Source organism: Zootermopsis nevadensis, unplaced genomic scaffold (assembly GCF_977971745.1).
Source record: "Zootermopsis nevadensis isolate Lab colony 2312 unplaced genomic scaffold, Znev_1.0 Znev_ptg000025l, whole genome shotgun sequence".
Taxonomy (NCBI): domain Eukaryota; kingdom Metazoa; phylum Arthropoda; class Insecta; order Blattodea; family Termopsidae; genus Zootermopsis; species Zootermopsis nevadensis.
This window is the reverse complement of record NW_028259157.1, coordinates 11139272-11165862: the sequence shown is the minus strand read 5'-3', so window position 1 is coordinate 11165862 and position 26591 is coordinate 11139272. Positions and strand designations below refer to the sequence as shown.

The window sequence follows — 26591 nt, the reverse complement described above, 5'->3', positions numbered from 1 at the left end:
AGCCCTGATCTTGCTCCCTCTGATTATCATGTGTTTGAACCCTCAAAGGACGCTTTGAGAGGACGAAGATTCGGGAATGATGACGAGGTCAAAGAAGCGGTGCGTTCCTGGCTGAAGGCACAACCAAAAACATTTTTTTCTGATGGAATAAAGAAGTTGGTGCAACGGTGTGAGAAGTGTATTGAAAACGAGGGTGATTATGTAGAAAAAGTGACATATCATTTGTATTTGTAATTAAATTATATATCTCAAAATATTTAATTTGCTGTTATTTTTTGAAATGCCCTCGTACTTAACTGATTAATCTGCTTTAAACTTACAATGTATGTATAAACACCCTGTGTATCAATATCACATTCAAGGTCAGGAACTATATTATAGGACTCCAGACCAACGGTGATATTAAAAATTTCTGCTGTAACATAATCTGGCGCTGGTCCTGAAAAGTACGACAGTATTATTAACACTGCAAATGTCAAGAATTTTTAAGAAAACAAGAACAAGTTGTACAAGTACCAAACAAATTTATCATTCCTAGAACCCTTGGAAAGAAAAGTTGCCACATGACTTACATCAATTCCATTAATCACTTATATGCGTGTGAGTATTTACCAATCACGATAAAAACAGTGGGAAAAAAAGTGATAAAACTACAATTTAAATTCATAACATACATTTTTAGCATCTGAGAAATTTATGCCTGAATTGGATGAAACTTGAAGCAAGTCAATGCAACTGATTCTTTTACTTATATAAAAGAACTTCAACTGGAATTATTCTCCCAAACTTCCAAAAGAACCATAATAATATCATCCTCTTACCAATATCTGTTCTTGGATTTTTCCAAATTTTTTAAGCACTGCTTGCTTCCCTTGCTACAAAACCTGCCCATCTTATTCTATCTGATGTATTCACCCTACAAATAGTCGGAGAGAGCACAGATTGTGAACTCCTCAAAAATTATGTCTCTGTTCACCTGTCAGCACCCTGCTTCAGACATTCTCCTCACTGTTCTGTTCCCGAACACTCACAATTCACGATTGTCTACAGAAATTAAGACGTACAACCTAAATGCTCAAAACAACACTGAATTGTCTGCAAATATCAAGAACAGAAAAGCTGTGGTATCACCATACTTTACCTCCATTATCTGTATTGAATTTGATTCCAAAATCTTTATCGGGGCCTCCTGGATTGTGACTTGCAGTCAAGATAATACCTCCAGATGTGTTCCTTTTTCTTATCAGGTTTGATACTGCTGGGGTTGAAAAAATTCCATGCTGGCCTACAATTAATTTCTTAACCTGCAGAAACACCAAAACATATTACAAACACTCAAAAAATTCATACATTTAATGACCCAATTATACATGAGACATACCAACTGTAATGAGAATTTTGACACTGTCAGTCAATTTAATAATTTCTATAACAAATACTAACGTTTAGAAATGCAACTGTGGAGTTACCCTTAAGGCACAACTTCACTGCTATAATAATTTTAGTTCATGATGGTATGGAAATCTCTGAAGAATAAAGCAGCACCAAGGAATGTGGAGATAACGTAACTTCTGAAAATTCACAAGGAAGCTCAGGAGCAGAAATAGATAAATATATTTCTAAGCATATCAGCTTAATCTAAGAAGGGTCAAGTAAGAAATTGGGAGGAATTAAATTACAAAAATTACTTTGATACTTTCTCCCAGTATTGTGAGGATAGTTACATCAATAAGGCTATAATAAGATAAAAATATTGCTTAAAATCAGGAAATCACGAGCACAGGTTTGGTGGGAAACACTTTCCTTGGTACATCTTTAAAAACAGTGACCACTTCTTAAAACTTGGGTAACACTCTGATACAGCCACAATGCTCCCTGTAATACTTATGTATAGCAGCAAAGTTAAAACAAGAACTTTTTATTTGAATATATTTTAATACTGATCTGACAAATCTTAATTCAGTTACAGATTAAGTTAGTTTCATTTTATTTAATGTTCATGGTAATCAATAAAACTGAACAAATTATATTAGTGGACCTGTAAGCAATGTGGACGAACATCTACATACCTGTGTACGCTTTACAAAACATTGCTTTTTAAACACCACCTAAACAGATCCAATCATCGTAACTACTAAATTTAGAACGTAGTTCATGGTAAGAAACCAAACAGTGTTTAAACAAAAAACACAGACATATATTAGATATGGATGCATGCTATAGATCCTAGATAGCAAAGTACAGAAAAAGTCAGAGAATATATAACATTCACAAAATATCCAAAAATACTAGTTACAGAACAAACATACATAATTACATCGTCAACAGTTGTATATCAATTCTACATAACAGAGACAGCCAAAAGTTCACCCACTTAAAAGAATATCACATTAGGCAACTTCCATACATATATGCATTTATAATCAGTTGAACAAAGCGTGCAAGTTCGTTTCACGGTATGCATACTTTGGATAATTAAACACGTGTTTCCATGAAAAATAAGTGACAACTAACAAGGACAACAAATATCCCAATAAAATTAATACTGTACAGTATAAAGCTACAAACCCCATTAGCGGCACATATTCTTATGATCAATTTTGCTGCATCCTTTACATAGTATCTACCATCACCTCCTAGAACAAGCACCGAACCTTGCAAGTCGTCGCCTAGTGAATTCAATATAGCTTGAACAAAATTTTCTGTGTAATTTTGCTGCTGAAAAACAGTAACTCTCTTCCTAAGTCCACTTGTACCCGGCTTTTGATCATCGAAAGGCCTGGTGGGTACAATCACCGATTTGAACTCCGTCATTCTATAAAAAGAATTAGAATACAACGTTGAACAATGTTACACGAGAAACAGTTTTCATAAAACAACTCAGAGCAATACTGAAGCACCAGCTACTACTGGCACTCGCCCACCCATAGATAACCCACAGTGATCTACCCATGATTCCCAAGGACAAACTTGGAACTTGACACTTGAACAAGGACAAAACATGCTAGCCAACCATGGAATGTACTTTCTAAATATACGCTAGAAACATCAGATCAACAACGTCAAACCCATTTTAAAAAATCGGTCCAAATAGTAGTTGCAATATAGCAACATCATCATACTTGTATTGCAGAATCTGAAATTTATGTACATTGATATGTGAAATACGTTCTTGTACTTGTGTTGAAAGTTGTGAAGTGTATGTATGAAATGACATGTTCTACATCCTTTGGTTGAGTCCTAAGAAGGATCTATGGAATGTAAATAAACTCAACTCAACTCTGCGTTCATTATCGTTGACACATCCTAAGTAGGACGTAACGACCATATTTTTTTTATTTAGAAGTATAACTTTTTTAACATCACACAGACCATATTAATATATTAAGCCTAGTAATAGCAAACGCAGGAGTGCACTGAAACAGCATAAATATTTCGACATTATGGCTGAAATTTTACCCACAGTTAGCACAGGCAACAATCCTGCAAATCGGTTAGTGGTCTTTAGATGTTCGTTCCGCTCTAAGTAGACAAAAACACCTGAGGTGGAACAAGGGGGAAGCATTAACCATAATTCTCTGAACGTGGGCATCACTAAACTAAGCTGCAGGAACTATTTCACCACTAACACCCGTTGGTACACAGTTAATAAGCAAAGAATGGCGGGATGAAAAAAAAATTAACTCTGTTGCAAACGTTGCGTTATTTGAGGCCAGTCCAAAATCCCACTTATTAATTTCAGAGAATTATTAGTGGACACGCATAGGGTGGGGCAATGATGCCCCATTAACCTCTGTGCATTGGTGATAAATCGCCCCTAACGTAATCAGCCTGATGGTCATTTCCGGTGAATGCCAACTGCATACAATAACCGGATAATGGTTGATGGTTATTTATGAAATGTATGGACATTACGCCGTTTGATATTAATACAACATCCTGAACTTTAAATTCTAACACTTCCTAACACCTACAAGTTGTGATATCCGTCTGTACGTATTAGTAACGATTTATATAAAATTTTGTATACACGTTATGCCACGGGAGATTACTCCAGAAAGGATGGTGAAAACATAATCTAGATAACTTTCTGATGACGAGACGAACTACGTCATCCAACTTGGTGGAAGACATATTCTACACGACGTCGAAATCCAGAAGATCGTCACCTCACCGACACGAGAACATAAAATCTCATATGTAGGGCCCTCTTTTGCCAAAAGCAATCTTTTCCTAAACCAAGTAATATTTAGTATCATCTCCATCCTGAGTGTCTTTAGTCCTTCTGACTTTGTGATTCTTGTAATAAAACATGAAGTGTGAACATAAACAAATAGTTCATTCTGCAATATTTTTTTCAGTTCATTTGCCAGGATACCAAATATTCTCTTTGAAGCTGTTTTACACTAATTCCTAATTTCCTCTCACCGAACATACTAAAAAATAAATAGATCTATAACGCATTCAAGAAGGAAAAAATAATTTGCGCGAAACAATCAAGGAAATTATGGAGATTTTCGAGGCACCACGTCATGACACGTAGGCATATTGCAGGCGGACAAAGTGACGGGATTTATTCAGCGTTTACTTAAATTGGCCAACTGCCAGGAAGATGTCTGGTTCGGTACAAGGATAATCACCAATGTACATCAATATGATAAGCCGAATCTCGAGATTTCTACGTCAAAGAGCGACGGGGGTCTCCTGACGAGGATTAGTCTTCAGACTGCAGAAGTATCCCTACAAGCGACATTAACGTACTCATCGCTAACATGAAACATTCATGGCAGTGCATTGTCTCGAGTTCAAACCAGTTATTGAAATGAACTTTGCTCTAGACGTTTGCTATAACCACAGTCCATATTATTTGTTTTAACATCCCAGTTGCTTTGTGCTATTCGTAGAAACACGGAAGATGTACGACAGAGCTGGTCCCAAGTCTCATGGATGGAAGCCCCATAATTATTCTGATTATGATTCCGGAAGTGAGTCACACCCTTTGATGTCGTCTGATGCCAGCCAAACGAGCCGAAGGAGTTTTGGGTAAGTTGACGGATTTAACCACACAGTTTTATTTATTTTTAAGAGATAAGGCTTTCAAACTATGATGATGGCTGTATTCTGGGTTGAAGATTACCAACATTTATGAGGACCTTGCTGCCTCCATCTTCAGGGCGATGATCCAGAAGACAGCCATCTTCGTACTCAACACCGTCAAAACCTCAAATCTCACAGAGTTCAAACTGTTTGTTCATTTATATAGGAATTAAAATATCTGTTGTTTTGTCGACGTCTGAAATCGAAACGTCAGGACCATATGACAACAAATGGGATGACGCTTTTGAATAACGAACTGTATAATAAGTAAAATAATTGTGAGATTTCAGGTTCTCACGGCAGCGAGTATGAAGATGACTGTGTTCATTTATACTATTCATTACTTTGACATGCAAGTTTCACTGCCGAAATATGAAAATACTGTTTTTAATTCAACCCGAAATCTCGATTTCATTTAACCTAAATATGGTCTTTTTCATTTGAGCGATTCTTGAATTCAACAGATTTTTGTTATTAAATAAAAAAAAAGTGTGACAAATTGAATTTTACGTCTTACGGTTGGCAATACGTATAATAATTTGGATTTCGGAAACTTAATATACAGAGGCTCCTAGGTTCATATTGCTTGCTTGCAAGGACCGAGAAAAACCACGAAAAACTCAAGATAGACGGTCTCCGGGCCGAGACTTGAACCCAGGGCATTCTGTATGCGAACCAGGAATACTAACCACTCGGTCACAACTTTCTGTGGGAGAGAGTTATCAAAACGAATTTGTGCAAGTGAACTGTGACATTTGAACTTACCAAGAATAGGCTTATCACTCAATTACGAAAACTTATGCTTACAGTATTGAACTTTCGGGTTACGCAACATTACGAAATTGACTAAAAATCAGATTAAGGGTCAACATCTTAGGTAATACACTGTGGTACGGTGCTGTATTTTTACGAAAACATGTACACATTATAATACGAAATATTAACCTTGTGTATATACATCTATACTCTCTATGAATAACATAACCTAACCTAACAAACGTTCTTTATGCATACATAACCAAATAACAGTTTAACGCCACGTCATTAAAGGTCTTCAACAGATTGAACTTTTCAATTTTCTGCCAACAACGCAGGGGCATGCGAACTTCTGAGCTGGAAGCGACATTTGAGTCACTCAACGTTAGGTCCTGAAATGTGAACGGCGAAATATTTAAAATATTAAAGTTTTGTCAGGGCACTTTTTTTTTGTACAAACTAACTTGCATCATTGCGCCTGCGCAAACAATCAAATGTAACTTTCGGTTTGACGTAGATAACCAATGAACCATTGGACCAAACCACGCGATAACTAAGTCATAAACATTTCTAAAAATTCTGTGTGATGATGCAGAAGGTCGGTTTTATGTGAAAGATTCAACGCACTCGAAATCTGTACTAGTTGAACTCTGGCATAGAATTGGACCAGTAAACTGCGTAACTAAATTCAAAATCACGCCATGTGGGCGCAAACGCGAGTGAAATTAGGCGATACATGATTTTCACAGGGCCTCCATTACTTGGATTGTGATATTCTCGGTTTCTAATCTTCTTCGCCGCGAAAACCTCATTATTATCATACAATTTTTGATTTATTGTAAAAACACAGAACTGAAAGGTCACATTTTGTATTCTTTAACAGAACCACCACGTTTATGTTTCCGGATTCTGAAACCAGCGACTTCGAATCGAATCCTGCGAAGCCTGTGATGACATTGGTACCGTCACCTCGGCCGAGACCTCTGGAGCTGTACAACGCTTCCAGGTAATGAAAGGTTTCGGCTTGCGTCGGCGAAGGGTAGTAAGGTTGTAGCATCGTGTAGTCCAGTGGTATTCAACCTGGGGTACGTGAAAATTAAAAAAAAAAAAAAAAAATTTTTTTTTTGATAAACACTGAATACGCCACGGTGTTCTAGAGGTTAGAACGCTGGCCTTGTAATCCTGGGGTCTCGGGTTCGATTCCCGGCGGTGCCCGAATTTATAGCTTGTGTTGGGCAAGGCCGTGGTCTAGGCAACACGGAGTTTTCCTCCGGGGGCTTCCCCGGTTTCTCCGTGGCATCCCATTCACACACAGAAGAAGGCAATGGCAAACCACTTCTAGATCATCTGCCAAGAACGTATATGAACAGGTCCCAGTCCGAGAAAAGGATGGAAGGATCCTGTTCATATGGACCTGTCGTCAGACAGAACACTAAATAAAATATATTATTTTATGATAAACACTGAATAATCAGTAATGTAATTTATTTAATTTATTTTAGATGTAGATTATATACTACGTATAACTTGAATTATACACCAACAACTTTGGGGGGTACAAAGTTGATGTGAAATTATATCTGGGGGTACGCGAACATAAAAGGTTGAATACCACTGGTCTAGAAGTTTACCAACGAACCAGAGGTCCATCGTCAGGAAGAACTTCGGACCGAAAGCAATGAAAACCTCAGATCCTCCTGATAGAGGTCGATCGTTCACCCCTCAACTTGAAATCGAACTTCGTGCGTGCAGAAATTCGCCTTCGCCTCGTACTTAAATGCACGCAACTCGTTTATGAAATATTCACTCCAGTGGGTGCCATTAACATTCCCTTCAAAATAAATTATCCCGAGGTTATCAGGTAAAGATTTTTGGAGATTGAGGCAGTGAGTTTATCCGAACTCGTCGAGATGGCGTCACAACCCAGAACATCACCATCTAACTCCTCATACCGGAGCAGCAGTGTTCTCGTATACACATTTACTACTCACCTAATATTTATTTGTCCTAATTATTTAGTTTCGAATATGGTCCTTTTCAGGATCACATTCACACGCTGCGAGTTGCACATCCACATCCAACTGAAACATAAATCATCGCTTAAGACATTCAAAAGACTACGAACACATACTCTTTTAAGAACTTTGTGATCTATGTCGATGTTCGTATTCTGAGTTGTGCAACCCTGAAGATGAAGGCAAAAACATGTTTTACTGAACAAAACAGCGGCACAAAATTATCAAAATACTTTAGTATTGTGATGTGAATGACTGGGGTGGGGGGGGGGGGGGTGTTTAAAAATACTGCATTTCTGCACGACTTGACTTGAGGCCAGAATTCGAAAGTGGAAGGCAGTGAATTCCTCCAAAATGCTGGTATCTACCCTTCAAGTCCACGTGGCTTTACGACCCAGAACATCAACGTTTTCACCGCCCTCATTGTTTCTAATTCCATGGTGCGTGTTTATCCTACTAATTTCTTGTTCTCATATGAATGTCTCTGACGATGGTCCTCCATTAATAATCATTTTGTATGATTTGAGGTTTTCACAGAGGTGAGTGTGAAGATTTCCGTCTTCTGGTCGATGTTTACCAACGTTTCAGAGGTCATACTGCCTCCGTCATCAGAGTATGAAGATTTATATCTTCTGGGTTGTTGCGCCGTGTAGTCTGGTAGATGTTAACCAACGTTTCAGAGGTCATACTGCCTCCTTCATCAGAGTATGAAGATTTCTGTCTTCTGGGTTGTTGCGCCGTGTAGTCTGGTCGATGTTAACCAACGTTTCAGAGGTCATACTGCCTCCGTCATCAGAGTATGAAGATTTATATCTTCTGGGTTGTTGCGCCGTGTAGTCTGGTAGATGTTAACCAACGTTTCAGAGGTCATACTGCCTCCTTCATCAGAGTATGAAGATTTCTGTCTTCTGGGTTGTTGCGCCGTGTAGTCTGGTCGATGTTAACCAACTTTTCAGAGGTCATACTGCCTCCGTCATCAGAGTATGAAGATTTATATATTCTGGGTTGTTGCGCCGTGTAGTCTGGTAGATGTTAACCAACGTTTCAGAGGTCATACTGCCTCCTTCATCAGAGTATGAAGATTTCTGTCTTCTGGGTTGTTGCGCCGTGTAGTCTGGTCTAGTCAGCGCAACGACCCAGAAAACAGAAATCTTCATACTCATTTTGTTTTGGATTTCTTCAATTACGTTTTCTCAAAAGTCTTAAATACCTTTAAATAGCAACAATTTTAAAAATCACTACTGGATCTTGTACACCAAGGGATCAGATCCGTTTGCCGCAACCAACAGAATACTTTACCTGAAGACAAAAGATAATTCCTTCAAAACGCAGTGATTTTCAAGGATTTTAAAAGACTTTTAAAAACAGGAGACAGATCAATTACAAAATTACTGATTATTGTGACTATTTAGTCAAGGCCGAATTTAAATCACGGTAAAGAAAACAGTAAACACAGAATTTAGGTGAGGAAACGTGTCTGAATATACCAGAAAGAAATATCGAGAGCCATGTGGTAGAATTATAATGCAAACGGATCTTAGAGAAGTAAGCTGTGAACATCTGAAATAGATCGGAATGAATCTAACACCAGTCTTTTGTACTAACGCTTTTAAACTTTCGTTTACGATTACCAAACACTAATTAATTCTACAAAATTAGATACTACAGACTATAGAAACAAGCCCTCTTCTTGTTCGACCAGGAGGCCGTTCGTGTACCACGCAAACAACCTCAGAAAGAACGACAGCAGCTGGGAGGACCAAATGTCCGCCATAACCTACAACCGGTTTCAATACTACAGCAAACTTCGAACCTACGCCTTAGACGACTCGGCTCTGGTGAGTACAGTGAGGGTTTTTAGCAGCTGTGCCGGAGGCACGGCATGGCAAACCGCATTGATTGTTTCTGCAGCCACGACTCTTTATTTCTAGCGGCACAGTCGCTAAATATCCTGATTATAGTAAACCTGAGAGAACCAACACCGCTTGAACTGTATGCACGCCAGCACGGAATCCGGGGCCAAAGAACTCTGATCCTTCACTACTGTTTCCCCATACTCTGGAAACACGCCCTGTTTTCATTGTCATGTCAACGTGGTAACATTTTACTACTACTAATGTAGAAAGGACAAAGGATAGGGAATAACATTTGGTTCCCTTAACTTGTAAGTCAAAGCCTGACTGTCGAATGACCTTGATAATTTCAAAGGCCTCTATCCGGCTAACCCTCGGACTGATATTGTCGTGACCTTGACATGAAACAGACACGTTCGTGCGAGCACACAGGCAGAATTCTTCGTGTTATATTTCCACCGCCATCGCACCACAACGAAAATTAAGAATGTTAAGGCAGGAAAAACTTAGCAATGAAAATTCCGCACGTGCGCTCGATTCCTATCGAAACAGTTCGTTAAGACTGCCCGGAGGTCACGAAACTCACAAACAACTTCGATCGTGACGGACCTGTTCGGAGTGTTAACTCATACTACCAGAGACTGGTCAGTCACTGAGGTGTGTGCAGATACCCGAAGGCCGGGTTCGAACCTAATTCAAATGATGGTCAAACGTGAAACGAGAATTTTGGGGCCGCCCGCATGGTTTCTGAAGTATACGTCTTGTCGGCCATCTGTACAGCTGTTACATATGAAACGTGATTGGCCGGTCACCTTACCACATGGTTACAGCTGTCTCTTACCACGACTGCGTGTCGCTTGGGACAGGTGCACTGACCAAATGTGTGATGAATGTAGAAACACACATAATCACTCAGACCAGATGTATTAAGTAATATACAGCTGTTCCTATGTTTAATTAAGCAGCACGTCATGAGGACGTATGGGGAGTGCAGGTGTACTCTACACATTTTTAACATCGGTATCGAAGATTGATTGCTGGATTAATGTACCTGGAAAAGAACCTTAAACATATATCGGATAGGGAACTACAAATTTGATTCTCGCCTTAAACTCCAGTCGCGAAAATCTAAAGACACGAATAATATAGCATCGTTAAATTAACAGTTTCTCTAATCCGGACATGGAATTTCACGGTCACGATCAAACGACCTTAGTGCCCGGCTTTGTAAAGTCTGCAGAATGCTATCGCTAGTTCTGCATTCGTGGAAAAGCTGAAGATAAATTTTAATTTTATAGAAGAAAAAAAAACAGCTGGTCCAGTCTCGTTAAACACAGATCTGAAAACAGACAGACGCCATCTATGACGTCATTCTAAACGTAAAATCTGTTGGGATCCTCACTTCTGTGCTCAATCGGTTATTTAAGAAATTTTTACGAATATTTATCACCTGTTGAACACTGTATCATATATCAAATCTAAAACTTCTTGACGATGGTGAAGAGTCAATTGAATAAAAATTTACTTGGATATTATCCATCGTCTAGTAAATTTAAAACGTAAAACGACGTTTCGGAGATGGGACTCTATCTCCGTCTTCAGGTTCCTACACAGTTGGGCCCACTAGATAGAGCTAATCCCTATCTCCGGTCCGGAGATAGGGATTAGCTCTATCTGAAGACGGAGATAGAGTCCCATCTCCGAAACGTCGTTTTACGTTTTATATTTACTAGACGATGGATAATATCCAACTGTATCATATATTTGGTGCTAAATACCGATCTGGTCGATATCTACTGCAGCGATTAGAACGTACAGACGGCAAGTTATAAAAAAAGACCTGGGTTCGAAACCTGAGCAGGAATATAACTTGGATAATCCAAATTTAGACGGGAGAATAATATTAAGAGAGATCTTAAAAAGAAATGAGTGTGACATGAGATCATCAGGCTTCGAATATAGACCTGTGGAGGGCTTTGTGAACACGACTTGGTTCCATAAACGGTCGAAGAATTCTGTTAGCTTCACAAGAAGGCCTCTGCTCCATGAAATCAATTTATTAAGACAAGAAATAGGATTTCTTCAATAGAGGATCACCTGTACTGTTACTATATTATTTGCGACCACGTGGTTAACTCTGTTACCTATTCTAGAGGTTTTGGGTTCAAGTCTTGGCAAGGAGACCGACTATCCTAAATGAGGATTTCAGTAGTTTCCTTAACTCCCACTAGGCTATGGGTCCTGAACCCGCGGCCGACCACTGTTTCTACGTTTTTTATATAAACTCAGGATTATTTTTAACTTTCGAATTAGTGATAATTCAATCTCACAGTTGCCCCCGTTCGCTCGCAATTTCAATTTTTTTTTTACAGAGTTCTATACATAAATTATAATAAATACAGAAAGGTTATTATTATTATTTAGTGTTCTGTCTGACGACAGGTCCATATGAACAGGATCCTTCCATCCTTTTCTCGGACTGGGACCTGTTCATATACGTTCTTGGCAGATGATCCAGAAGTGGTTTGCCATTGCCTTCTTCTGTGTGTGAATGGGATGCCACGGAGAAACCGCGGAAGCCCCCGGAGGAAAACTCCGTGTTGCCTAGACCACGGCCTTGCCCAACGCAAGTTATAAATTCGGGCACCGCCGGGAATCGAACCCGAGAAGGTATAACTCCTTAATTTCGCTATTTATTTGTTTACGTGTTCATTGTTTCATCTTTCAGGTGATTCCAAACCACGTTTTACCGTTCACGTACTTTGTACCCTACATTTCCGGGTCCGAGTCGAAAGGAGACGGGAAACAAGGAAGTCTCGTCACCATGTGAGTACAAACAGAATCTGCTCAAACCTGACACTGTTAAGGAAATACATAAAAAAGTCAGTCATTTAACTGACTTCAGTGCTATCTTTTCATACAGGAATCCGCTAAGAACACGTAACAACAGATAACAATTCTAATCAAGCAACCAAACATTTTAAACACTAACTGGAAATAACAAACACTAATCAGACAAATTATAACCCAAATTTTTAACTCGGTACTTTAATTTACATTTCATATACAATAATTCAGATCCTTTGAACTGTTTCAATATATAATTTTTCCCACTTTCCCCGTGTAATTTGCTTGAACAGATAAACAGACGACACTCTCTTAGAGAAGTGATTTCAGGGATACGTCATTTAGGTCTGGTGATGGATTGGATGAGTTGGGGCAAGGCGTCTGGGACCCTAGAAACGTCGCTACACTAGAAGGCAGGGCGGTACATCGTTATACTGTTCTGTGAAATATAAAGGTCTATGAAACGTCGGAGAAATTCATTCTAATAAAAAAAAAACAAATCAGAAAGACCAACTGGGCTAAGGTCAGTGGTGATTTTGTGGTTTGTTATCAGCTGGACGCGGGACCTCTAGATCAGAAAAGTGACGCCACTAGACATCTCTCTTCCTTCATAGAAGAAGCTGTGGTAAATATCGTGACCTTCTACGCAACACAGGTCAACAGAGATACAGCACAATACCATGAACTTTGTGGAAACATGTAACGCCTTAATGAACTCCGGCATTCTTTAACAACAGCTGAACGGACGCACAGCGTCCTAAAAACATTAGGAACGTCCCAATATAATGACCCGAGAAATGTACGCAAAAATAAGATAAATGCCTCTGTTATTAGGGGCAGTACGCAGCTTAGAAACGTCGGTAAACACCTACCAGACTACACGGCGGAACAACCAGGAAGATAGAAATCTTCATCGTCCTGATGACGGAGGCAGTATGACCTCTGAAACGTTGGTAAACATCTACCAGACTACACGGCGCAACAACCCAGAAGACAGAAATCTTCATACTGAACGCCCTGATGATGGAGGCAGTATGACCTCTGAAACGTCGGTAAACTTCACCCATACTACACGGCGCAACAACCAGGAAGACAGAAATCTTCATACTCATCGCCCTGATGACGGAGGCAGTATGACCTCTGAAACGTTGGTAAACATCGACCAGACTACACAGCGCAACAACCCAGAAGACAGGAATCTTCATACTCTGATGAAGGAGGCAGTATGACCTCTGAAACGTTGGTAAACATCGACCAGACTACACAGCGCAACAACCCAGAAGACAGAAATCTTCATACTCTGATGACGGAGGCAGTATGACCTCTGAAACGTTGGTAACCATCGACCAGACTACACAGCGCGACAACCCAGAAGACAGAAATCTTTAGACTCACCGCCGTGAAAACCTCAAATCTGACGTAATCTCTGACTGCACTCATCTACTGTCCAATTTCAAATTAAATTTCTCAAAAAATAAACTCAATTTATAACAGATTAGTATAAAGCAATTGCTGAACAGTGATTAGCAGAACACCGACAAAGTACGAGAAAAACCTGCCTCAGTACCACTTAGTTCACCTCGAATTTCACGCGAAGTCACGCGGGACTGAACCCCATGCCCCGCGGTGAGAAGCCCATTTGTTAAACACTTTTTTCCCCGTCAAAATCTCGAGAAAACAACATTTTTTTTACAATAACCTTACGCTGCTCGTTTCTCCCTTTTTTTTTAAATTCATCAACTTAATGCTCTGTATATCGTCGAATGTTGAAGTAAGAACATGAAGATTGTGACTCATATTTTACCGAAAAGCAAACTTGGAATTGACAAAATCATTCATATAAGAAGAGAAACTAACACATTTCAATGCGACATGTTTCCGCACTTTGTCCGCCCATCCGTCCAATTATCCTGCGGCAATGGCTTCGTTAGATAAAACTCGAATGCCAACTGCGTTACCCGCGTTCATTTCTCAACACAAACTGGTTTTATATAAGTGTTTTAAGTTTAAATCTACCTGGCCAAGACACTGTAATCTTTAGGGTAAACGGAAGCAGACTGCTGGAGGAGCATCGTAACAGAATCGATTAGATTATTTTTAAAACAGATAACGCCTAGGAAGTTAAACAATTAGTCAGTTGCCGGTTGATTTTATAATAATGTCCATAAAAATCCATCTATGTACGTATTATAATGCAGTACGTCATTGCAGCCATAAAATATCATAGTGTTGAAAACTTCTCATGTTAAGAACAATTTTTTTCTGAGTTATACTGACCCAGCGACTTTTTTTAAAGATAAACTTCATATTTCAATGTGCAAAGTACGATGAACATTCATAATACATTAGAATTTCATTTGTAGAAACAGATACACTTTCAGAAAACTGGACGAGAATTTACAAACGCCTCGACTACAACTCGGAATATCTCGATATAATTTCAGATATTGTTACAAGATATTTTATATTCGTTCATTATACTACAATGAAATATATTATAAACTATATTCAGAAGTGTAAGGAAGCGACTTTTGTGTATACACGCACGAACACATGCGTGCAATGTGACAACAGTCACATAACACGAACATTTTAACCCCATCTATAATCAGATGCTAACAAATGCAATTCTGTTCAATTCTTTCGTATACATTTTGCTGATATTGAAATTCAACAGATGAGATCAAGTTCGATGGTATTATTACACCTTATATATAATTTCATAAGTCACCAAACTTAAAGTTTTCCCTTTATAGAATCTGCGTAGACAGACAAAAAAACCATCTGTCCATGAATTCATCCTGAGTATGGCACAACACAGAGTAGAAAGTAACTGCACATTACAGACATTCACTTATTTTTGGCGTATATTTTCAGTGTCAAGAAAACAACTAACAAAATTTCCAAATTGCAACAAATTAGATGAAAATGGGACTAAAAACCAGATTAACAACATTTTTCTCGAAAATTAATGTGTCACTTGAAGACCCAAATTGTAAAACAAATTTAAAATGCACATAAATATCAAATATATTTAAAATAATCTGCCGTACCTTCGAATACAACCCCTTTAGGACGCCATCGATTATTCTCGGCCAGACACGTAAAAGTGACAATCCTGAAGTGGAGCTCGAGGTCAGCGGAGTTCACGAACAATACGTAACTAAACGCATAACACAGCGTAATTTTTGCGTAGACATCTCAGTGTGTTACAGCGAAAATCATGTCAGAGCAAACTGGTCCAGGTAAAACTACTCACTGTTTATGGTGCACGAACCGCTTCTGACAACCTCTCCCATGAGAATGTGCGACGAGGAGGCTACCGTCATTTTTGCAACCCTTGGAGTTCCGCAGACAGTCGGGCAGCTCAGCCCCCCCCCCCCTCCCCCATGTATCGCGCTACACCGCAACCTCAAAACATCATCCCCCCAAAACATCAACTCACCCCGATATTTTTACCCGCAATATGAACGTAATTTGACGACTTTTCGATTCATTTTCGGCCTACACGAAATGATTTAAATGATTTTTAGGTACATTCGCAACTATAAGTTGGTAAACTTCTATTATGCTTCGCCACGTTCGTAGGTTTTTGGCTAAATCGGAGATAAAAAACGGGCACATGAGTAGGATTTGAGGTTCTCACGGCGATGACGAAAAAGATGTCTAGCTTGTGTAGTCTGGTAGAAGTTTACAAAACGTCCATACCTCCATCATCAGGACAATCGTCCTGATGATGGATGCAGCAACGACTTGCGAAGCGTTCTAAAACCAGACCACACGACACTACAATCCAGAGGAGAGCAATCAACTTTGTATGCGTTTTTGCACGAGTACAAACGGAGAAGCGTCTAAGCAAGCACGTGGGGTGAATCCCCCCACGACGACGTCACCACCCAGCTAGAGAGACGCCAGACACTCCCGTGGGCGCACCCCACACAACGCTGGCGTCACTGCCGCATCCTCAAAGGTTTTGATCGCACAGTCTCCAAAATTGGAAATCTAGACGCGAGAACCGAACGAACGTGACATGCATATATTTCCTAACTTGTTGAGTCACCTAACGAGGCTTCTTAATTGATTTTTTTTACACGGAATCAATGTTAGAAAGTGAGTGGTGACGTGAAAGCAGTCGTCGCCAATTTCAAGACACCACCCCAGTATTTATCTGGAGAGACTAAGGAAAACCACGAACATTCTCGAACAGTTCAGCCGGGCCGAGATTCGAACATGGCAGATCCCGAAGCAGGAGTGACCACTCAGTCACAACATAACAGACGCGCGTAATAAATCAGAACAAAAACGAAAATCGCAGGGAGGAAAAATTAGGAGGTCCCGGGAACAGAACATTGATCTTCAGGAACGAGAGTGGGTATTGAAGTTAATGTTAATTGACGGATAACCCGGTAATGTTGATGTTATGGGCTTTAGGGCAGTGTACACTCGTCAGTAGATGCCAACGATTCGGAGACAATATGTTTCTCCGAAACGTTGGCATTACAGACGACATTGCACTGTACCAAAACCCCAGTCGAACATCAAAGTTCAAAATTTTATTTAATTAACTGTTTCAGACAGCGAAGAAAGGCGTAGCGGTCAATTTTGGTACTAAGGAAACATCCCTTAAATATAAAAGTACTGTTATCGGTATAATTAAATATGCCTAGTCCTAAGCCAGACGAATCTAGTTCGCATCATCCCATCTCATCTAAGATACATTTTAATATTATCCTAGGTACACCCAGATATTCAAAGTGGTCTGTTCCGTTAAGGTTTTCCGGCTCAAACTTTGTGCCGACCGAATGCGTGATACGTGCTCCGTCTTCCTTGATTTCGTAACCCTCATAATAATTGGCGAGGAAAAAAAATAAATTAACTCATCACATAATTTTTTCCAGCCGTCCCAGATCCAAATATTTTCCTCTGCGCTCACAACCAAGTTCTTCCCTTAGGATGAGAGACCATGTTTCATATCTACACAAAACAAGTTGCAGTTAGAATCTGAGGTTCCCACGGCGGTATAAAGATGGCTGTCTTCTGGGTTGTTGCGCGCGCGTAGTGTGGTAGGAATTATAGTTTTGTGTAGACTATATTTTATATTTTGCTTTTAAAGATCAGGTGGAAAGACAGAAGATTCTGAACTGAATGAGTTTCATATAACTCTACCATCAACAACATCACCTTTACGGAGGTTACAGCGTCCAACGTTCAGTCCTGACGTCTTCTGCGACAAACCTAAGTAAATAATTCGCATCTGTTACGTAGTGTTTGTGGGAAACTCCGATTTACAACAACGGAATAGCAAGACAGACATTTGCCTACCGAATCCACGACGATGGCACTTTAACAACTGAAGGATCACCCCAGATATTTTCTCATCGATTCATTCAATGTGGGACAAAACAATAGAATCCGTCGTAACAAAGTTTGCGCCATCTTACTGCGTTCTGGATTCGATATCCACGTCCAACACACATCGTAACGACAAATATTTAAAATACAAGAACCGGATAAAGGTAGGAGAAGCGCGAAGCTTCTCACAATTTATTTAACATTGCCTCCAGGCCTTCCACGGGTCATTTATGGTGTAAGAACGATGCAGAGGGAAGATTTCTACAGCAGGACTTGTAAGATCTGTATAGTTACGTATAAATTTACAAATTTTCAAGAAAATTTCTTGTTTCATAGTTTTATACATGGAAAATCTGTGAGTTTGTTACAATTTTGAAAAAAAAAAACATAAATAAACGAAAGGGTTTCTATGTTTCGTAACAGGTAGTACACAACATCGGGTCATTCACCTCGTCTGGTAACCAGACGGTTGCTATGGGAACTCACAACGCTACCGACATCTAACAGCGAGACAGTTGAACTAAAGGTTCTTCTTGTTCTCCCCCTTCCTCCCGTACCCTCTTGCAGGGGTGCACCATTCGTGACACGTGCCACAAAAAATAATTAAGAGACTGACTCTCGCAACAGGGGCCCACTCTTCCAAATTGTTTTTAAAAATACTAAAAGTCACATGGGGGAAAATCATTACCAGAACGCCACGTTACTATGCCAGATTATCCAACGAATTTGATCAATTAATCGTCCCTCAGACCGAAACGTCAGAAGCTAAGAGACACCGAACTTCCACGATCGGTTCAATGCCTGAAAAATCATATAGCAGTGCCACACGCGTTTTAGAATAGTAGCAGACACACACCAGACACATATAAATGGATTTAGTACACCAGTTTCACAACCCGGAGCCCGCAAACCCCTGGGGGTCCGCGAGTCGAGAGATCTCTTTTGAATCATAACCTTTTTCCATCGCATTTTTAATTCCACAATGATTACTTTTTAACTGGACGTCGACGTTAAGAAAGACAACGTGATGATTCCATCAAATTTTATCATCCTTATTTATTAACACTTAATTTTCTATCTATTATAAAAATTTGTGATTTCGTCGTCGTCAATAAATGACGTCATCAACAATGTCAACTATGAACAAACTCGGCATTGTTGTGTTCCACAACAATGCCGAGTTTAGTGTCTTACTCAAGATTTCAAAACGCAACCAACCCCCCCCCAAAGGAGGGGTTGGTCAAGTATTTTAACCCTCCATTCGGGGGGGGGGGTTTAGTTTCTTACACAAGATTTTAAAACGCAACCCCCCCCCCCCCCCCGAAGGGGTTGGTTGCTTTTTAAAAACTTGACCAGCCCCTCCGAGGAGCTCCGAAAGGAGCGTTCTGCCCTAGTTATAAAAAAATTCCCATGTTAAAACAATTTATCCAGGACATTTGAAAATTGAAAGACGATGTTAAACGAACGGAGGAGGAGGACATTCGTGTGACACTTCCATGCTGAGAAAAAAGAAAAAGATGCCATTTGACTGTGAGGGACGCAGCAAGGTCAAAAAGCATCTGAGATATTAAATGTTACGCATACAACATGAATTCTGTTCACAGTTTTGCTGTGTGGAATACCATCATGGGATCATCCCTCCTGACAATGCCATGGGGAGTGCAAAATTCTGGTCTGTTGATGGGTATCGTTACTATTGTCATGATGGGGGGCCTGTGCCTCTACACGACGCACAAGATACTTCAGGTTCAGATGCGACACGGTAAGTATAACTTCAGATCCTCTTTCATTCATGACCATGACCGGAAGAAGGCATCGGCAAATTAATTAATTCCTATCAAATGTAGATCTTCAGGGTGCAAAGTCATTTGGGCTTGGAGGTGAATACCAATGCTCGTCAAGAACAGGACTGAAGTTAAGCCATGAAAATGGAGGTGAAGGGAAAGGTAACTAGAGTACGAAACCAAAACACACCTCCACCTAGTCTGCAGTTTATTCTGCAGCATAAGAGGCCCAGGGATGAGTTTGCGAGATAATCCATTTTTAGTTCAGTAACAAAAAGAAATTTTGTGACAGGGAAAGCAAATTCTGATGGAGAGGTAGCAGAGCTGGCAACACTGCTACTAGGTCGATGGGCAGGCTACATTGCTAAGCTGTTCTCGTTACTGGTGCTACTTGGAGCTGTGATAGTGTACTGGGTGCTTATGAGCAACTTCCTATACCATTCTGTTGACTACATATATGGTAAGTAAATTACACAATAATTATCTCTGGCTGCAAATTTGACTGTCTTCTGGGATGTTGCACCCTGTAGTCTCATGAATAAACTGATCTTTCAGAGGTTCGATGAGTCGTAACCCTGATGACGGAGGAAGAAGCACCTTTAAAATGTAAGATTTGAGGTTTTCACAGCGGTGAGTATGAAGATTTCTGTCTTCTGGGTTGTTGCACCGTGTAGTCTGGTGGATGTTAACCAACGTTTCAGAGGTCATACTGCCTCCGTCATCAGGGCGATGAATCCTGATGACAGAGGCAGTATGACCTCTGAAACACTGGTAAACATCCACCAGACTACACGGCGCAACAACCCAGAAGACAGAAATCTTCATACTCATCGCCCTGATGACGGAGGCAGTATGACCTCAGAAACGTTGGTAAACATCGACCAGACTACACAGCGCAACAACCCAGAAGACGGAAATCTTCATGTTTAAAATGTTGTTCAGTTTCTATGAGACCACACGGCACAACATCCAAGACAATCGACGTTATACGAAAGAAGCTGCGTGTATTCCGGGCCAGTTAAAACTGCTTAAGAAACTTCATTTCTGTGATTTTTAAAATAATTTTTAATGTATTTGCAGGACATAAATATAATACTTTAAAAAAGTAGTCCGAGGCCTTGTTTTAATATTCTAACGCGGAATGTAACTGTCAGAATAACCATCTGACGAGCAAATAGCGGATTTGAATCTAATGAAGTACCACATTTGTCACTTTCATATTTATAATAAATCTACAGAATGATTTCTTTTTCCAGAGACTGTCACACTTACAACATCCAGTGAAGTCAACAGTTCCATGACAACACCTTCTGGTGAGTTTCAAATAAGAGACTTGTGTAGTCGCCTCTTGCCCCACTTGGGATTTTCGGTGGACACAACTGCTTAGTAATTTTCATTTCACCAAGAATGTATTTTAATATTTTAAACAGTATAATTTATGGTTACTGATAACTGGTTCAAATTAAATTCTATCAATATTAGAGATAATGCGAAGACGACAAAATTAATGACAGGGTTGTTTCAACCAATCTCTAAGTTCTTTAACGATTACAAACCAACTGAAGAGATTGTGCAGCATAAGAATGAACAGAGAATGCCAATGGAGAGTGAAATGATCAGACAGAAAGCACAACTCGTGAGATTCGAGATTTTGATGGCAGTGAGGATGATGATGTTCTTCTGGGTTTTGATGCCATATAGACTCATCGACAGATGCCTCCATCTTCAGGGCTGAAGTGGGTAGCCTAGAAAGAGGCTAGATTAATATAGGTTTAGAGGAAGGGAGTGTGGGAATGGGCAAATCTGGGCCAAGGCTACTGACAATTACACACCAAAACCCAGATCATCATCATAATCATGGCTTATCTCCTGCATTCAGTTGTAAAAACTCAGGAAAAGTACAAAGAAGTCAAAGAATATGACTGCCCTAGATAAGATTAAAAAATAATATAAGTCAGTTGCAACAGCACTGAACCAGCCTAGCTTTCACTATTGGCATAAAACCAGAGCAAACAAAATGTTACATTTTTATAATCTTTGTCATCTCCAGTTCTATGTCCTCGAGATGAGACAGACGGTGATATAATACTGAACGCAACATTACAGTTGGAAAGGCCAAAGTCAATATACAACAAAGTGTGGGACCTAACGACGACCGTCCCAATATTCCTCATTCTCATCATCGGCCCCCTCATCAACTTCAGAAGCGTCACCTTCTTCACCAAGTTCAACTCTCTAGGTAAACAGATGTGTTAAACTAGCGAGTATGCACAGAACTGGCAAATATTGTACTAAAAATTAATCTTACATTTAATTAGAAAAATGTCCTAAGTGAGTACCCTTCAAAAATACATATTAGAGACCCGCGACACAAAAGCTGGGAGCATGAAAACTGGTAGTAATAGGATGACGAGCCATTCACACGGAGGAGGAATTGGAATAATTCAGGTCGACAAGCTTCAATAGTCTTTGAAGATGAGTCTGGGATCACGAATGCTGATAATCAACTTCGTATTACAGGCACTTTGTCTGTAATGTATACGCTGCTCTTTGTGATAATCAAGTCGGCAACCTTCGGCATTAATGTGGACTTTATCAATGTGACAAACATCCACTTCACACCACTGTTTCAAGCAACATTTCCAGCCTTATCAGGCATGGCAGCTCTCTCCTTCTTTATCCACAACATCATCATCACCATCATGAGAAACAACAGGAATCAGGAGAACAATGTAAGTATCAACTGAGAATAAAGTTCAAGGTTAATATACGCTTTATTATAAAGGCCTGCTGAAATTTGAATGTAAAATTTAGTACTGACCAAAACAGTACATAGAAGATGTTGAAACATTTCAGAAAGTGTGTGAATTAGAATGTAACAAAAGTTACAATGGCTGATATTTAAACTAACTAGATGGCTTACCGAATCCGAAGGTTCATCACCGAATTAACCAAAGCCCTCCACCGGACCATGTCCTGGGCCAACAAAATCCAGTCTCCTTCAACTCCTATCTCCCATAGATCCCGCCTGACATTATCCTCCCATCTATGTCTAGGTCTCCCCAGCGGTCTCTTCCCCCCAGGCTTCCCAACCAATACCTGGTGCACACCTCCTGTCCCATCCATGCGCGCTACATGCCCCGCCCATCTCATTCTTCTCGACTTAATCACCCTGACAATACTAGGGGAGGAGTACAGAATTTTAAGCTCAACATTATGCAGTTTTCTCCATGCCCCATTGTCTTTCCGGATGACCAATATTACTGATATTAATAGCTACATCAGTTAACATACTGTATAACTACTGCAACTAATGAATTTTCTTCCATTTTCAGACTCGGGACTTGTCCATAGCATATCTCTTAGTAACCCTGACGTATGCTTTCATTGGAATACTCTTCTATGTCTGCTTTCCTCTCGACAAGATTTGCATTTCTGACGTAAGTATAATACTGATACTCAGCAGAAAGGAAGAGGGCCCTTCATTTTTGAAACTGATTTAAAACAAGACAGTTTATATTTGCTCTTGAAAATGTGCATTTTGTATAGTCTACACCTACTATCTCCATAAATTTTAAGCAACAAAAATAAAAGCTCTATTCATGACAGTTTTATAAGAGACTTTCATTTTAAAACTCAGGGATAGTCATAGGTTATAGATTACTCTTAACTCAAAGTTCACTGTTAGTAGTGATTTCTTTATAGTTATTATAAATTATAATGAGATGAGCTAATTGAAGAGTTATTTTTAAAATCAAGTTAATCGACTTTGGCACTACAGGGAAAAGCTATAGAAAACAAAATGTTTGTGAAGTATCGAGGTACAGTGATAACCAAATAAGTTGACTTGCCTAAGAAACAGCAAAGAACCAAACATGATTCACAAATATTACCACAATAATTATTCCATAAATAAGCAAAACTGCAATACACAAATGTGCAAATGAGGCAGGTTTGCTGTAGTGGACTTTGGGCTTCAGCTATATCACAGGATAACCCTGAAGGTAGAAACTTGAAAATGTTCAATGAAAAGATTGGATACAACTATTAAAGTACACGGCTGAAGCCCAGAAACCAATGCAATGCATTATTCAGGTGTTAGAATCCGATCTCCATACAGAATCAATACATCAGATTTTTATCTTGGAAGTTGGAGGATTTCTTAACCATTTAATTAAATGATAAACTGTTTTCCATAAATTAATACAATGCAAGGACTTGGGAACTAATTTTGTATGAACTGGTGGATTGTTTACAGAACCTGCTTGACAACTTCCAGAACTGGGACCCTATGACCGTCATCGCCCGGGTATTTCTGTTTTTCCAGCTGATCACGGTGTATCCCCTAATTGCATTCATGCTGCGATCACAGTTTTTCATGGCTGTTACAGGAGATGTATACCCTGGCCTACCTCATGTCCTGGGTTTTAACACTTTCGTCGTCATAGTCTGTGTTCTTTTTGCAATCTTTATACCCAGTATTGGCACCATTATCAGGTAATTATTTAATTTTGACTTCATTCCTAGTTTTTTATTAATCTTAGGATTGGTTTGCAACCCCATTTCAGGGTTGTTTCTTGTGAAGGTACCACGGTGGCTTCCCCTTGCCTTCCGTGGCCAGTCTTTATCCACCAGACTAGAAGAGAAAGGACGCGGACAAACATCCGTGCCTTTAGTGGGACTTGACCCCACGGTCCCAGTGGCCAGGCGCATGAGGTCAATGCCTCAGACCGCGTGGCCACTGCGGCCAGCCATTCCTAGTTCCAGAAATAATGTGTGCATTAGTTATTATGGTGCAAGGGACAACGTGAGATTTCAATATGTTTAGTCTTTCAAACACACTATGGAAATACTGGTTTATATTGGTTTAAAGCAGTGGCACTAAACTACAGTTTTGATTCCAAGGAGAATGTTTGGCCCTTACAAGGTTGTACTGGCTGTAGAATAAGATGGAAGATAAAAATATAAACTACATGACTAAACTCTTCTATCACAAAGATTGTGATAGTACAAAATGCCTTGTAAAAATTCATAAAATTATTTCACTTTAAGACTACTTGCCTACCTTACATTCACCCTCATATTCAGAAACAACAAATATTATGTTATTAATGTCATCTGCAATTTGTTTACATCAAAGAGAAGCAACTTGACAGCACTATCTACGACTTAGAACAACTTGAAAAACAAAGCTACATTTTGCAGTGCCTTATGGGTAAATTCTAGCACATCTTGCATTACCGAGTTCCAAAGTAAAGTAAAGCTGTCTCTCTACATGCCACGTAGGTCGTTTGGGGGGGAGCGGAGGTATAGCTCCTACTCTTTCTTGACCTCGACACTAGACTGGGGTGAGTGGTCAGCATCACGCCTCGGCCGTGCTTTAACCCCGGGAAAGGATCCAGGTACCCACTGGACAGGAGGATGGGTGGGCCCCAGAGCCGGTCTGAACGCAGAGGCTAGAGGAAAAATCCTCTGCTCCTGTCGGGGATCGAACCCCGATCGCCCAGCCCGTAGCCAGTCACTATACTGACTGAGCTATCCCGGCTCCTACCGAGTTCCAAAGCAAAATTAAAATATTCATCATGCACCTGAGCACTGTAGCAAAATGATTATCCCTTTATTTTTAATGTTGGTGCTGAATACATATGAGAAGTTAACTTTATGCCTTGGATGCCTTTATTTCTGGGGAAGAAAACCCCCAGCACCCAGTGGATAGGAGACAGGGTTCACCTCACGAACAATTTTTGACATCAACAATCCTACTAGGAATCAAACCAGGCTGACCAGCACACAGCCCATAACATTACTGATTGAACTATCACATTAAATGGATAGTCTGGCAACAATTTTAGTAATATAAAATTATCATTATTTGATGCTGTCGTTGAAAACTGAAATCAAAATTAAATATATTACTACAATGCAGTCAAGAATTGTCCTCTATTTTCAGGTATACTGGTGCACTTTGTGGACTTCTTTATATATTCACCCTACCCATCTTGTTACATCTTGCATCGCAACGTGCGTGTGGAAAGACTTCACTGATATCTACAATTTTACATCTCAGCATCCCAGTAATAGGAGCAATAAATCTTTTAGCACAATTTTTTGTGTGACAGAAGAAGAAGCCCTGTGCTACATTTGAGCAGAATATTATGGGACAAAATGAAGCATGCATCTGAGCATGGCTTCTACATAAACAAAAGTAGCGTTACTGAATGATGACTGGAGTGTGCATGACACAGGTAGATTCAGCTCTACGTAAATGTCTGTTGAAAAGGCTAAACCCTGTATCATCTTTGTATATCAGTCACTTTTTTGTTACTAAAATGAAAGGAAATAATGCAATATGACAAAAAGTGAAGAAAACATGCAGCATGCCTCTTCTCTAATTGTATCTGAAGACATTACTTTTCTGTCGCTGAAGCTGAAGATATTCCTTATATTGGCAATGAATTAACACTTATATTGATATGTTCTCAAAACACTAGCAACCACCTAAATTTCTTCGTAAGAATGTCTATTGAAGTACGAAAATAGTTATTTCACTCATTCACAATATACATTGTAAACTTCCAAGGAAAAGTGAAGCTATTTTGCATTTTAAATTCTTCACAGTGTGGTGAATTCAGTATACTCTAAGCATATCGACAGAATGAATGAAATCAAGAGTTAATCATGGAAACCTTTAAACAACGTCTCTCTCATTTAGTACAGTGCTAAAAGAGTTATGTGTATATTGACTAATTTCTGTGAAAGCACTTAATTCAGCAATATGCAAAGCGAGCTACTGACAACTGTTATTTAAATATACCATAAATAAATAGGCAGTTAAATCAACAGCCAAATTTTGATCACTTTCTGATGTAAGTTTTGTTCATGTGAAT

General features: G+C 39.6%; 2 protein-coding genes across 5 annotated transcripts in view; one reads left to right on the top strand and one right to left on the bottom strand.

Annotated features, from left to right (window-relative positions):
* The window catches only part of Pgm1 (phosphoglucose mutase 1), a 33669-nt gene extending 17753 nt beyond the window's left edge, over nucleotides 1–15916 (bottom strand). The window contains exons 1-5 of one of the 4 annotated variants that reach the window (XM_022071475.2): nucleotides 15622–15916; nucleotides 7845–7934; nucleotides 2569–2815; nucleotides 1142–1304; nucleotides 321–439 (exon numbers count right to left, since the gene is read on the bottom strand). In XM_022071475.2, the coding sequence (XP_021927167.1) occupies nucleotides 321–439; nucleotides 1142–1304; nucleotides 2569–2814 (528 nt within the window). In that variant the 5' untranslated portion in view covers nucleotide 2815; nucleotides 7845–7934; nucleotides 15622–15916. Of the gene's footprint in view, nucleotides 1–320; nucleotides 440–1141; nucleotides 1305–2568; nucleotides 2816–2949; nucleotides 2969–7844; nucleotides 7935–15621 lie in introns of those variants that run through there. The other 3 variants (XM_022071477.2, XM_087355815.1, XM_022071478.2) reach the window with 3 other exon arrangements.
* On the top strand, nucleotides 4666–26561 carry LOC110833433 (neutral amino acid transporter 9). Its single transcript, XM_022071473.2, has 12 exons — nucleotides 4666–5043; nucleotides 6737–6859; nucleotides 9571–9706; nucleotides 12450–12547; nucleotides 19525–19682; nucleotides 19997–20164; nucleotides 20961–21017; nucleotides 21755–21943; nucleotides 22225–22436; nucleotides 23040–23144; nucleotides 23963–24201; nucleotides 25655–26561. The coding sequence occupies exons 1-12, from the start codon at nucleotides 4916–4918 to the stop codon at nucleotides 25818–25820; spliced, it is 1779 nt and encodes a 592-aa protein (XP_021927165.2). The 5' UTR covers nucleotides 4666–4915; the 3' UTR covers nucleotides 25821–26561.
* The last annotated feature ends 30 nt before the right edge of the window (nucleotides 26562–26591 follow it).

Bases quoted from the DNA above. Each gene is read 5' to 3' on its own strand.
- LOC110833433 (XM_022071473.2), top strand. From the start codon at position 4,916: ATGTACGACAGAGCTGGTCCCAAGTCTCATGGATGGAAGCCCCATAAT. The intron at 6,860-9,570 runs GTAATGAAAGGT...TTGTTCGACCAG, and splicing joins GAGCTGTACAACGCTTCCAG to GAGGCCGTTCGTGTACCACG. The intron at 21,018-21,754 runs GTGAGTTTCAAA...TGTCATCTCCAG, and splicing joins TTCCATGACAACACCTTCTG to TTCTATGTCCTCGAGATGAG.